Source organism: Solea solea, chromosome 4, assembly GCF_958295425.1.
Source record: "Solea solea chromosome 4, fSolSol10.1, whole genome shotgun sequence".
Taxonomy (NCBI): Eukaryota; Metazoa; Chordata; class Actinopteri; order Pleuronectiformes; family Soleidae; genus Solea; species Solea solea.
The window spans coordinates 114,104-127,262 of NC_081137.1; the positions used below are offsets into that span (position 1 = coordinate 114,104).

Here is a 13,159-nt window from a genome sequence, read left to right on the forward strand (position 1 = left end):
TATATATTCTATCTATCTGCTTGTTTTCCCTCTCATCATTGTGCTTTTCTTTATTCTTTTTATTTATTCACTTGTTTATGAACATTTTAGGTTCAGGATTTTCAATCAACACTGCGAGAGTTCGTCAGAGTTGTTCTCAGTTTGTGCTCGCTGGTCTCTGAAACGGTAAAGCTCCCAGCGCCCTCTAGTGTTCAATGTGGTAACGTGCAGGACAGTGATTTTTATGAATGTGTTAGTTTTGCTTAAATGGTGCAAATACAGAGACATCATATTAAATGATGATGATGATTATTATTATTATTATTACTGATGTTCTGATGAAGATGACTGAGAGCATTTGTAGCTAATGCTCATTTACATAGAGAATCATTTAAAGTAATAAACATGAAACAGTCACAGGAGCACACACACACACACACACACACACACACACACCCCGAGAGAGGGAGAGAGAGAGGGGGGGGAGAGAGAGAGACAGGGGGAGGGGGAGAGAGAGAGAGAGCAGTCACACAAGGAGAAGCAGCAGATGCAGCAGGAGCTTCAGGAGGTGAAGCAGTGAACCTGAGTGTGTGACAGGGTCAGATCTCCTCTCTCCTCTGGGTCAGAGGTCATGGTTCTCCTGCAGAACATCTCAGACATGCTCTCTGCAGCGGTGGCTGCCTTTGGTTCTGCGCTCTTCATCAGCGTCAGTGTGTTCTACAGGAGGAGAACGTTGTGGTCAGAGCGCACACAGTTGTGCGCCTTCACTGAGGTAACACTCTTCATCTTCACTCTTCATCACTGAGGTAACACTCTTCATCTTCTCTTCATCACTGAGGAACACTCTTCATCTTCACTCTTCATCACTGAGGTAACACTCTTCATCTTCACTCTTCACCACTGAGGTAACACTCTTCATCTTCACTCTTCATCACTGAGGAACACTCTTCATCTTCACTCTTCATCCCTGAGGAACACTCTTTTATCTCTTCCTGCAGAAACAGTAGAAATCAATAGAAGATAAACTAGAATCACGAGTGAAGATAAAAGTGTGATTCATGTTTGCTGAGGAGCAAAGTCTGAGAGATTAACAACAGTCCAGGTGACAACATGAGTCACATGATCACGTCTTTGTCTCACTGTAACACACACTCACTCTCCCACACCAAAGTCCAGAGAGACAACCAGTGTTTGTAGCTGCTGCTCTGCTGCCTCGTGTGGTCACTCTGTGTCACTGAGGTCAATCTGAACAAAGGACTTCACACACTGAAGAGACTAAATGTGTGTGTGTGTGGGAGAGTGAGTGGTCACAGAAAAAAGCTTCATCGTTGAATCAATGATGTGTGATTTCAGAAGGCGCAGGAGGCGGAGCATAGGAAGCGCCAGGTTCTCGTCCTCGGTCTGGACGGCGCCGGGAAAAGCAGCCTGCTGCGAGGTCTGGTTCCCGCAGAGTCCACGGCTCAGACATGTCACAGTCGCCCGACCCACGGCTTCAACTTCGTCAGTCTGGACACCGGTGTCTGTCGGCTGGACTTCCTGGAAAGTAAGCCTATTTTAACCTCCCACAATGCATCAGGACGCCCTAACGGAACAGGAAATGCGTCGCATGACCGTTCACTCGCTGTAAACGTGCGTGAGAACGTTTTAAAAGGCTTCGGCAGTCACAGACTCTGTATTCTTCTTCTTCATGTGTCCTCTGTGGGCGTTCTTCTTCATGTGTCCTCTGTGGGCGTTCTGTGGGCGTTCTTCTTCATGTGTCCTCTGTGGGCGTTCTTCTTCATGTGTCCTCTGTGGGCGTTCTTCTTCATGTGTCCTCTGTGGGCATTCTTCTTCATGTGTCCTCACGCCCTCTGTGTGTCATGTGTCCTCTGTGGGCGTTCTTCTTCATGTGTCCTCTGTGGGCGTTCTTCTTCATGTGTCCTCTGTGGGCATTCTTCTTCATGTGTCCTCACGCCCTCTGTGTGTCATGTGTCCTCTGTGGGCGTTCTTCTTCATGTGTCCTCTGTGGGCGTTCTTCTTCATGTGTCCTCTGTGGGCGTTCTTCTTCATGTGTCCTCTGTGGGCATTCTTCTTCATGTGTCCTCACGCCCTCTGTGTGTCATGTGTCCTCTGTGGGCGTTCTTCTTCATGTGTCCTCATGTGTCCTCTGTGGGCGTTCTTCATGTGTCCTCTGTGGGCGTTCTTCTTCATGTGTCCTCTGTGGGCGTTCTTCTTCATGTGTCCTCTGTGGGCGTTCTTCTTCATGTGTCCTCTGTGGGCGTTCTTCTTCATGTGTCCTCTGTGGGCGTTCTTCTTCATGTGTCCTCACGCCCTCTGTGGGCGTTGTTGATGTTTCCATCATTGTTGTGTTTGCTCTGGTTTCAGTCGGCAGCAGCGAGGAACTGCGACGTCACTGGAGCGAGTACGTGAAACACTCTCACATCCTGGTGTTTGTGGTCGACTCCTCCGATCGACAGCGCCTCCCACTGGCTAAGGCTGAACTGCACCGCCTCCTGGGGGCGGAGCCCCAGCTGCCTGTGGTCATCCTTGGAAACAAGCAGGTAAACAGGGAAGGATCAAAATATGGATGTGGTGATAATAATCATAATAATAATAATCGTAATAATAATAATCAAAATGATAATAGTCATATTAATAACCATAACTATAATAATATGAATAATTATAAAAATGATAATAATAATAGTAATAATAGTAATCATGATAATCAAAATAAGTCATTAATAACCATAACTATAATAATATTAATAATTATAACAATGATACTAATAATCATAGTAATAATAGTCAAATTAATAACCATAACCATAATATTAATAATTATAACAATAATAATAATACACATAATATCATGAATGTTGTTTAGAAATGAACATTTTTGTGTTGTGCAAAGGTCAAAGGTCATGTGTGTTCCTCTCAGGACAAACCCGGTGCAGTGAGTGTGTGTGAGCTTCACGACGCTCTGAGTCTGCACTCACACAACAACACATTCCTCATCGCTGCTCAGATGCATTCAGATGAAGGTCTGAAGAACTCCTGCTGGAGTCTGCTGCTCCTGCTCGTTTGAGAGGCCAGGCCAGGCCAGGCCAGGCCAGGCCAGGCCAGGCCAGGCCAGGCCAGGCCAGGCCAGGCGAGGAGAGGCGAGGTGAGGCCGCTCCTCCTGCAGCAGCTTCTTCTTCTTCTTCACTGTCAGCAGACGAGTTGAAGGACGAGGACGAAGGTTTATTTAATGTTGTTGATCAGTGGTTCACAAACATTTTGTGTTTTAAATAAAATTAACTTTATAATCACTGGGGTCATTAGTGTGTGTGTGTCTGTGTGTCCTATCTAACTGTTGATACTCAGGACAAACTTTGATTTGTTTGTTTTTTATTTAGAAAGAAAAAGAAAAGTGAGAATCCTCCACAGATAAAGAATTCAACTGTGATTTACAAAGAAACAAATGATGGCCCCGCCCTCTCTGATCCACATGAAGGATCAAGACTAACTCCAGCATAGAGGGTCAGAGTGAATGTGGTCTAGACTCTCTGAAGACCTGAGGGGTATTCCAGAAAGCAGGTTCAACACACTCTGAGTCTATCCCTGAACTCTGAGTTGACTTACTCTGAGTCGGGAAACTCTGAGTATCCGGTTCCAGAACAGCTGATCTGAGTTAGTTCAATCAACTCTGAGTATGTTAACCTCGAGGTACGCGCGTGCACAACCACTGAAAAAAGCCATCATCAATGGAGCCCCGATACCACGAGTCACCATGACAACCGAGAAAAAAAAAAGATCAACATATTTCAGTGCGAAGGAGTTGGAGATCCTTTTGCTGGGCTACGGAGAATATGAGCACATATTTCGCCGCGAATGCAACACAGCTGCAGCAGCGAAGGAGAGAGAGACCGCATGGGAGAAAATTGCTGCCCGAGTCAACGCGTAAGTTTGAACGTACTATTCCATTGACGTAACATTTAACCGTAAGATCATAACATAGTCTATAGTTATGAATATAAGTAGGAATGAAATCTGAGTTTTTCATTTAGGTGCAATCCAACAGGAGAAAGGAGGACTTGGAAGCAGCTCAAAATGAAACATAAAAACATCATTCAAAAAGGTAAGGCATATTTTGCTAGGCTATGATTGCACCTCACTTTGATTTATTTTTTTATTTTTAATTCACTAAGGCTATTAAACGTAACGTAAATATTAATTCAGATTGCAAACATTGAGTTCTGCTCTGCCAACAGAAAGAAGGCAGAGGCCCGAAAAACGGGTGGAGGGTCACCTCCACCACCTCTGTCAGAGGCTGAGGAGCTGGCTCTCAGCCAATACAGCGGTCGCCCTGTGGCTGAAGGCATCCCCGGGGGAAGCTCATCTGAGCCTGTCACCCCCCAGGACACAAGTGCCTACATCAGATGCAAGTATACACTTATGTCTTTTTTTTAAATAAAACTTTTATATATATATATACTTGTCTTTTTTTAAAATAAAACTTTTACATATATATATATATATATATATATATATATATGCAATCTGAATTATATAGAGGAGGAGGAGACGCTGTCTGCTGCCACAGGGAGAGATCCGGAGGGGCCTACTGAAGTGTGTCTTAATATTATGTATAGCTAGTGGCACTGCTCTACCCATTCATATTCATTTACATTCTTGAGTGGAATTTGGAGTTTGGGTTAGGGTTAGTACACTGAAGTGATGAGCATAGATAATGGACAAACTAGCACATTCTTGTCCTTCAACAGAACATGGTTGGGCATCACCAAGAGGAGGGTCCATCAACTTCTAGAGCACAGCTTGACACAGTGAGATTTTGGGTCAATACCATGTTAAATCTGTATGTAGAACTGCAGGAATTAAATTAAACGTCCATATGTTCCTGAGTTGCCGGTGAAAGAGTTGTACAGGGTGCACCTAATGAAAACCATTCAAAAAAACGAGAAAGAAATGGTGTACCTGGACCGGCAAATCAGAAAAACAGACTTGTAAATTCTATTACTTGAACGCCAGTTGAGGTGGGTGCATTGTCATGGTGAAACAGGTGAATATGTGAAATATGTTAATAGTTGGAACTATATTACAAATCCTGACTGTTGCTTTTGTACTTTTAGAGAATAAAGAAGAACCAAATCACATGTGAATTTGTCTTTTATTTTTAATCAAAACGTCTAATCTGGGTCGGAAGATTCTCTCACGACGTAATGCATTTCTAATAAATACGGCTTCGATGTCGGTTGGATTTCTAATGAATGGGCAATCCATGTCTAACTGCTTTCTTCGTGTGGGAGAAGACAGGTAGAAACTCTGGGTTTCTTATAGTAAACCTGCCAGCGAGCAGGTTATGTTCACAGAGTAAGTTACCGCAGTAACAGACCCAGAGTTTAAGTTACCTCTCTTTCTGGAACGGATAACTCAGAGTTTCCCTCATCTCAGGGTTAACAAACTCAGAGTTCTCACATAACCCGCTTTCTGGAATACCCCTCTGCTCTGTTGTCAGTCCTAATCTGCTGATGTTCTTGTACGCCACTGCTAACTCCTCCTCTTCCTGTCCCAGTAACAGTGTGCAGTCACACTGATCTGTTCTGTTTCCCTCAGATAACACACCAGTGTTTGCTGTGTTTGGATCATGAAGAGTTCAGTTCTGGTCCTGGTCCCTGGTCCCTGGTCCTGTCAGTAAAACATTGACTCCAGCCACAGCCAGTGACATGTTTGTCCACCTCTCGTGTCAGGACGTCCTGCAGTTGACCTCAGACCTCTGTCACGTCCTCTAAGTGTCTCAGAGGACAGACGTCGCTGATGGACTTAGCTGCTGAAGCTCCTCCCACTGTTAGACTGCAGGTGTGAGGGGGCGGGAACCAGGAAATATGAGGTCAGTGTGGACCAAGTTTAGCCACTCCCACTCTGTTCTTAGTGACACTCCCTGTGTGTGTCTGTCTGTGTCACTGTCTGTCTGCATCTCTCTGTCTGTGTGTGTGTGTGTGTGTGTGTGTCTCTCTTTTGTGTCTGTGTCCTCGCTCTGAAGGACAAACAGCTAGTTAGGATGACAAAGATTCAGTGTTCATGTGTGAGTGTGTTACAGGTTTATTGTGATGTTAACACGTGTGTGTGGGCTGAGCTGCAGCTAACGAGCTGATGAAGGCGTGGTAGTCCTGCAGGTGGCAGCGTTTGTACTCGTTGATCTTCCTGCGGATCTGAGTGGGTGTGTCCTGGTAATAATTCTTCTCGTCTCGAGCCATCGCCTGAAAACACAAACTTTATTTAAACAACGCGACCATAAATACAAACACGGGAAGAGTGTGCGTGTCACACGATCATTATTGATATTTAAACACTGTTAGTGTTAGTGTAATCACACATATATAATAATAATAATCTGGTTTATTGATATTTAAACACTGTTAGTGTTAGTATAATCTCGCATATATAATAATAATAATAATCTGGTTTATTGATATTTAAACACTGTTAGTGTTAGTATAATCTCACATATATAATAATAATAATCTGGTTTATTGATATTTAAACACTGTTAGTGTTAGTGTAATCACACATATATATAATAATAATCTGGTTTATTGATATTTAAACACTGTAAGTGTTAGTATAATCTCACATATATAATAATAATAATAATCTGGTTTATTGATATTTAAACACTGTTAGTATAATCTCACATATATTATAATAATAATAATAATCTGTTTTATTGATATTTAAACACTGTTAGTGTTAGTATAATCTCACATATATAATAATAATAATCTGGTTTATTGATATTTAAACACTGTTAGTGTTAGTGTAATCACACATATATAATAATAATCTGGTTTATTGATATTTAAACACTGTTAGTGTTAGTATAATCTCACATATATAATAATAATAATAATCTGGTTTATTGATATTTAAACACTGTTAGTGTTAGTATAATCTCACATATATAATAATCTGGTTTATTGATATTTAAACACTGTTAGTGTTAGTATAATCTCACATATATAATAATCTGGTTTATTGATATTTAAACACCGTTAGTGTTAGCATAATCTCACATATATAATAATAATCTGGTTTATTGATATTTAAACACTGTTAGTGTTAGTATAATCTCACATATATAATAATAATAATAATCTGGTTTATTGATATTTAAACACTGTTAGTGTTAGTATAATCTCACATATATAATAATAATAATCTGGTTTATTGATATTTAAACACTGTTAGTGTTAGTGTAATCACACATATATAATAATAATCTGGTTTATTGATATTTAAACACTGTTAGTGTTAGTATAATCTCACATATATAATAATAATCTGGTTTATTGATATTTAAACACTGTTAGTGTTAGTATAATCTCACATATATAATAATAATAATAATCTGGTTTATTGATATTTAAACACTGTTATTGTAAGTATAATCTCACATATATAATAATAATAATCTGGTTTATTGATATTTAAACACTGTTAGTGTTAGTGTAATCACACATATATAATAATAATCTGGTTTATTGATATTTAAACACTGTTAGTGTTAGTATAATCTCACATATATAATAATAATCTGGTTTATTGATATTTAAACACTGTTAGTGTTAGTATAATCTCACATATATAATAATAATAATAATAATCTGGTTTATTGATATTTAAACACTGTTAGTGTTAGTATAATCTCACATATATAATAATCTGGTTTATTGATATTTAAACACTGTTAGTGTTAGTATAATCTCACATATATAATAATCTGGTTTATTGATATTTAAACACCGTTAGTGTTAGCATAATCTCACATATATAATAATAATCTGGTTTATTGATATTTAAACACTGTTAGTTTTAGTGTAATCACACATATATAATAATAATCAGTTTATTGATATTTAAACACTGTTAGTGTTAGTATAATCTCACATATATAATAATAATCTGGTTTATTGATATTTAAACACTGTTAGTGTTGGTGTAATAACACATAAAATAATAATCTGGTTTATTGATATTTAAACACTGTTAGTGTTAGTGTAATCTCACATATATTATAATAATAATCTGGTTTGTTGCCATATTTCTATTTCACTTCAAATATCAAATCCATCTTATTCTACAGAATGAAAATGAGAATCATGGAAACATGAACAGTTCCTGTGAAAATAATCACAATTAGACACTAATTCAAACTTCTTTCATTCAACTGCAGTTTTTTAGATTTAAAGGTTAAAAATGTGACTTTAATTCTAAAGTAAAAAGGTTTGAACATTTGTTTAGATCAAAAGTTTGTTAACAGCTGTCTTTCTAACAGCTGGAGGGATTTTATTTTGAAGTCAGGAAATGGAAAATGTGTCTGGTCTTGTCTTTAGGCCGTCAGGGGTGGGCGGCGACCTCACCTTGTAGTCGTCATTGTGTTCTCGGATCATGTGCTGGACGAACTCGACGAGGTCGGACGATAACGTCTTTGTGTCCCTGAGTGCTTGCCCCGCCTCCTCCTCCATTTCTGCTCAAAACAACACAAAGATCTGAGCCACAGCGCCAACTGCAGATCAACAGCGCCACCTGCAGGTCAACGGCAATGTGACTTACGCTTGATGACGTAGGGTTTGGTGACGACGGCGACGCTCGCTGACGTTTCTCTGTTGTTTCTCAGCAGCTGCAGAAAAACAAACATGAACGTTTAGTTCAGCGACTTTAGAAGAAGGAGAAGAAAAGCAGAAGAATCATGTTTTTGTTTCCACTTACACTCGACTTCTTCACAGGCAGAGCCGCGTTCACGTCCAACGCCAGACCCATGTCCTGCAGGTTCCTCGCCACCGACCTCCTGTTGTTCCACGCCGCTCTAATCTGTTGACTGACCAGAACCAGAACCACACCAGTCAGAACCAGAACCACACAAGACAGTCATTTTTCCATCACATTCTAACCTGGTCCTGGGCGATGTCCCCTAAACATGTGAGTAATGTGTGTGATGGAAAACGACAAAAATGATATTATAAAATATCTAAATGTTTGACTACATCGTAACAATAATAATTAATTAATCTGAGTTATTAGCAGGTTAACGTTAATCCAGTGAATCCAGCAGCAGAGTCTAGTTAACCCTCCTTTAAGGATAACAGGAGGTTAACGTAACTGTTCAACCAGTCAGTTAACCCGGGTTAATGTTACCTTCAGCTGAGTTAAAGTTAACGCTCGTCACGAAAACACAACAGTGATTTATCAGTGGTCACGTGACTTTACACACAGGTTAGGAAGGTTAGAGCAGCATGCTAACCTGTGCTAACGTGCTAACATGCTAACTGACCTCTCGATGCTCGGTCTATATTTGTTGATGAACTTCTTCTTCAGCTTCTTCCGGTCCTGGTTATAATCAAACTTCTTTCTTCTCTTCGACTGTTTCGTTTTCGGCATTTTTCTTCGTTTTCTCTCTCTTATTTCTCCGTTTTCTTAACAAACGCGACGACACGACGTCAACGTGCACAATCAGAGACCGGAAACACGTGTTTGTTATCTTCCTGTCATGTGACTGAAGGCTACGCCCACTCTGCCTTACACATGGCCGTTTCTCAATACTCAAGTAAGCAAGTATGGATAGATAGATACTTTATTCATCAAACAGAGAAATTCACAGTATGTATATATGTACTTGCTTACTTGGGAAGTATATACTTGAGAAATACGCTGGGAGTATATACTTGCCAAGTACGGGAGTACACAAGTATGTGGCTGTTTATCAATACTCAAGTATGTAAGTATGTATGTATTGTTCTGCTGTTTGAATGGTGGCTGGCGCCAAGTGCTGCAGCCTCATTACCGCCACCTACGGTGTTGATAAATGAACATATGAAATTCTTTTAATAGATGCATATATATGTTGTTATTATTTTTACATTTTAAATATTTAAAAAAATATACAATACAAATAATACAATGTGGAAAATAGATATATTTCAGCATTGTAGAGTAGTATATATATATATATATATATATATATGACGTGTACAAATATATACTACTCTACATATCTAATATTTACATATTATATTTAAATACAGATACAATGACCGTGCGACTTTAATATAAATCTAACATTCAAAGTTAAAATAAATTAAACATTAATAATATACAAACATTCAAACTGTCAGGTCAAAACGTTTCCATTAAAAACAAAATAACACGTCAACAACAAATCTATGGATCACACCGAGCATCTAATGACAGCGACGTCTGAGCCAGCGGATCATTTCATCAGGACAGGCCGAGGTAACGCTGCTCTGTGCCGGGCACAGTGAGCGCCGAGCGTCCGCAGAGGCGGAGCTTATCAACTCCAACAAACGTCGCTGCCAAACTATAAATACGTCGTATCTTCATACACAAACCACATGTTTGAATTCTAAATGACTAATTTCTCGCCTCAAATGATCTTAAAACTTTGTTCTGGGACACAGAAAAATACTTAAAAATGGGCGGAGCGAGAACACTTCCGGGTTTGAGAATCGTCCTCGCTGTTCACTTATTTGAGAATCAGAACGGTACGGGAGTACGCACAAGTACACACAAGTACGCACAAGTATGGTCTTTTTCAGATAGCGTTATATATATATGTACATATATACATATACATATATATACTGTATGTATATATATACATACAGTATATATATGTATATGTATATGTATATATGTACATATACATATATATGTATATGTACATATATACATATATGTGTATACATATACATACAGTATATATATATGTATATATATATATATACACATATATGTATATACACGTACATATGTATAACCCTGTCTGAAAAAGATGGTGGGGACTTGATATGTATACATATATACATATATATGTATATACACTCTGTTTCACCTCCAGAACACGGACTGTGTTGTGATTGGCCAGGTACCTGGAAGGGACGTAGTATGCATGTCAGCAGCTACAGAGTAGTTCTTCTTCTTCTGTGGTTCAATGTACACAACCAGATGTGCCTGGACGAGTGCCCGCATCAGGAGGAGCTATGGTGGTGAGAGGAGTGGTGAGGTTTCCTGATGACATCATCAGCAAACGGAAGTGCCTTTCCGCTTTGCAGAGCCCAGGAAAACAATAAAAGCCGATGAACTGTTTGTTCTGAAACTTTAGGGTTTCATAAACGAGGTCATGACGCAGATACACACACAGAAGCTTCCGGTCTATGTCGCCTTTAAGACACAAGCCATTTGTTCAAAGTGACCTGAGTTCATACGTACAATAATAGCAGATCCTGATGGTTTCACATTCACTAACTGAGTGATCACATGAATTTATACATATTTATACACTGCCTGGCCAAAAAAAAGTGGCCACCTGGATTTAACTAAGCAAATAGGTAAGGGGCTGCTGCAGTTGGTCAAGTCTAGGTTCAGCAACATCATGTGACCAAAGAATGAGGTCAGCTGACTACCTGAATATAATGAATGACCACATTATTCCATCAATGCATTTGTTTCTTCCCTGATGACATGGGCATATTCCAAGATGACAATGCCAGGATTCATCAGGCTCAAAGTTGTGAAAGAGTGGTTCAGGGAGCATGAGACATCATTTTCACCACAGAGTCCAGACCTGAACCCCATTGAGAGTCTCTGGGATGTGCTGGAGAAGGCTTTGCTCAGTGGCCCGACTCTCCCATCATCAATACAAGATCTTGGTGAAGAATCAGTGCAACACTGGACAGAAATAAGTCTTGTGACATTGCAGTAGCTTATGGAAACAATGCCACAGTGAATGAGTGAGTAATCAAAGCTAAAGGCGCTCCGACCCTTTGTTTTTTTTAGGCCAGGCAGTTTATGTATGTGTATGTGTGTGTGTGTGTGTGCGTCTATAAACTAATCCTAGACTAAAGATCATCAACAACGACATTAAAACTAAGTTAAATCACACTAATAAAGACGTGACCTGAATTTTCTTTGTGAGTCTTTGTGAGTCTTTGTTAAATGTGAACATTAATGTATTCATCTGTGTGAAATGCTGAAGGCTAAACATCCAGGAGGAGCAGAGGTCTTTAAAGTGCCGTGTAAAACTAAGAAAGACAAATAAAAGAGAAGAATCCCATGATTCAAGTCTCACAGTGTGACACGAGATCAATGAGAAACAGGCGAATGCCATAAAACAACGCAGTAAAATGTGACAGCATGAATGAAGTGACAGCATGAATGAAGTTGATCAGGTTTATGTCATGAGCTGAAAATCAGTGATTTTTTCTATGAGGTTTGGTGTGGGAGAGTGAGTGTTACACACTGCCTTTTCCTCAGTCTCTCTCACTCACACACACCGACACCCACACACAATCTCACTCGGTCATAGAACAGATTCACACGTTGACTCGTGTTTACAATATTTACAAAGACGTAGAAAAACATTCACTTGTTTTAAAAACAAGCATCAACTTTCAGTTTGTTGTCAAAAATTTACTTTAATAAACAACAAAACGCAAAGAATAAACACCTGTGATGTCACTACTGTCACTGTGATGTCACTAATGTCACTGTGATGTCACTGTGATGTCACTAATGTCACTGTGATGTCACTGATGTCACTGTGATGTCACTGTGATGTCACTGTGATGTCACTAATGTCACTGTGATGTCACTAATGTCACTGTGATGTCACTGATGTCACTGTGATGTCACTGATGTCACTAATGTCACTGTGATGTCACTAATGTCACTGTGATGTCACTAATGTCACTGTGATGTCACTAATGTCACTGTGATGTCACTGATGTCACTGTGATGTCACTAATGTCACTGTGATGTCACTAATGTCACTGTGATGTCACTGTGATGTCACTAATGTCACTGTGATGTCACTGATGTCACTGTGATGTCACTAATGTCACTGTGATGTCACTAATGTCACTGTGATGTCACTGATGTCACTGTGATGTCACTAATGTCACTGTGATGTCACTGTGATGTCACTAATGTCACTGTGATGTCACTAATGTCACTGATGTCACTGATGTCACTGTGATGTCACTGATGTCACTAATGTCATTGATGTCACTGTGATGTCACTAATGTCACTGTGATGTCACTAATGTCACTGTGATGTCACTGATGTCACTGATGTAACTAATGTCACTGTGATGTCACTAATGTCACTGTGATGTCACTGTGATGT

At 39.6% G+C, this 13,159-nt stretch overlaps 2 protein-coding genes and 1 long non-coding RNA gene across 4 annotated transcripts; 2 read left to right on the forward strand and 1 right to left on the reverse strand.

The window, feature by feature from the left end:
• Positions 1-489: 489 nt before the first annotated feature.
• Positions 490-3,269, forward strand: arl10 (ADP-ribosylation factor-like 10). 2 transcript variants are annotated; one of them, XM_058626589.1, is made up of 5 exons: positions 490-751; positions 1,333-1,522; positions 2,344-2,519; positions 2,900-3,094; positions 3,130-3,269. In XM_058626589.1, exons 1-4 carry the CDS (start codon positions 611-613, stop codon positions 3,044-3,046), a joined length of 654 nt encoding a protein of 217 aa, XP_058482572.1. In that variant the 5' UTR covers positions 490-610; the 3' UTR covers positions 3,047-3,094; positions 3,130-3,269. The 2 variants fall into 2 exon arrangements, with proteins under 2 accessions (XP_058482572.1, XP_058482571.1); XM_058626588.1 differs by having other exon boundaries at positions 2,900-3,269.
• Positions 3,270-3,414: 145 nt separating this feature from the next.
• Positions 3,415-5,114, forward strand: LOC131458008 (uncharacterized). Its single transcript, XR_009240048.1, has 2 exons — positions 3,415-3,900; positions 4,008-5,114. It is a non-coding gene; the product is annotated as an uncharacterized LOC131458008 (long non-coding RNA).
• A 930-nt stretch (positions 5,115-6,044) lies between these two features.
• On the reverse strand, positions 6,045-9,492 carry nop16 (NOP16 nucleolar protein homolog (yeast)). The gene is made up of 5 exons (XM_058626590.1): positions 9,290-9,492; positions 8,728-8,836; positions 8,572-8,638; positions 8,379-8,485; positions 6,045-6,218 (listed from the first exon to the last, which is right to left on the reverse strand). The coding sequence occupies exons 1-5, from the start codon at positions 9,394-9,396 to the stop codon at positions 6,072-6,074; spliced, it is 537 nt and encodes a 178-aa protein (XP_058482573.1). The 5' UTR covers positions 9,397-9,492; the 3' UTR covers positions 6,045-6,071.
• Positions 9,493-13,159: the final 3,667 nt, after the last annotated feature.

Bases quoted from the DNA above. Each gene is read 5' to 3' on its own strand.
- arl10 (XM_058626588.1), top strand. From the start codon at position 611: ATGGTTCTCCTGCAGAACATCTCAGACATGCTCTCTGCAGCGGTGGCT. The intron at 752-1,332 runs GTAACACTCTTC...GTGTGATTTCAG, and splicing joins AGTTGTGCGCCTTCACTGAG to AAGGCGCAGGAGGCGGAGCA. The intron at 1,523-2,343 runs GTAAGCCTATTT...CTCTGGTTTCAG, and splicing joins TCGGCTGGACTTCCTGGAAA to TCGGCAGCAGCGAGGAACTG.
- nop16 (XM_058626590.1), bottom strand. From the start codon at position 9,396: ATGCCGAAAACGAAACAGTCGAAGAGAAGAAAGAAGTTTGATTATAAC. The intron at 8,837-9,289 runs GTCAGTTAGCAT...GGTTCTGGTCAG, and splicing joins TATAGACCGAGCATCGAGAG to TCAACAGATTAGAGCGGCGT. The intron at 8,486-8,571 runs GTAAGTCACATT...TGTTTTGAGCAG, and splicing joins CAAACCCTACGTCATCAAGC to AAATGGAGGAGGAGGCGGGG.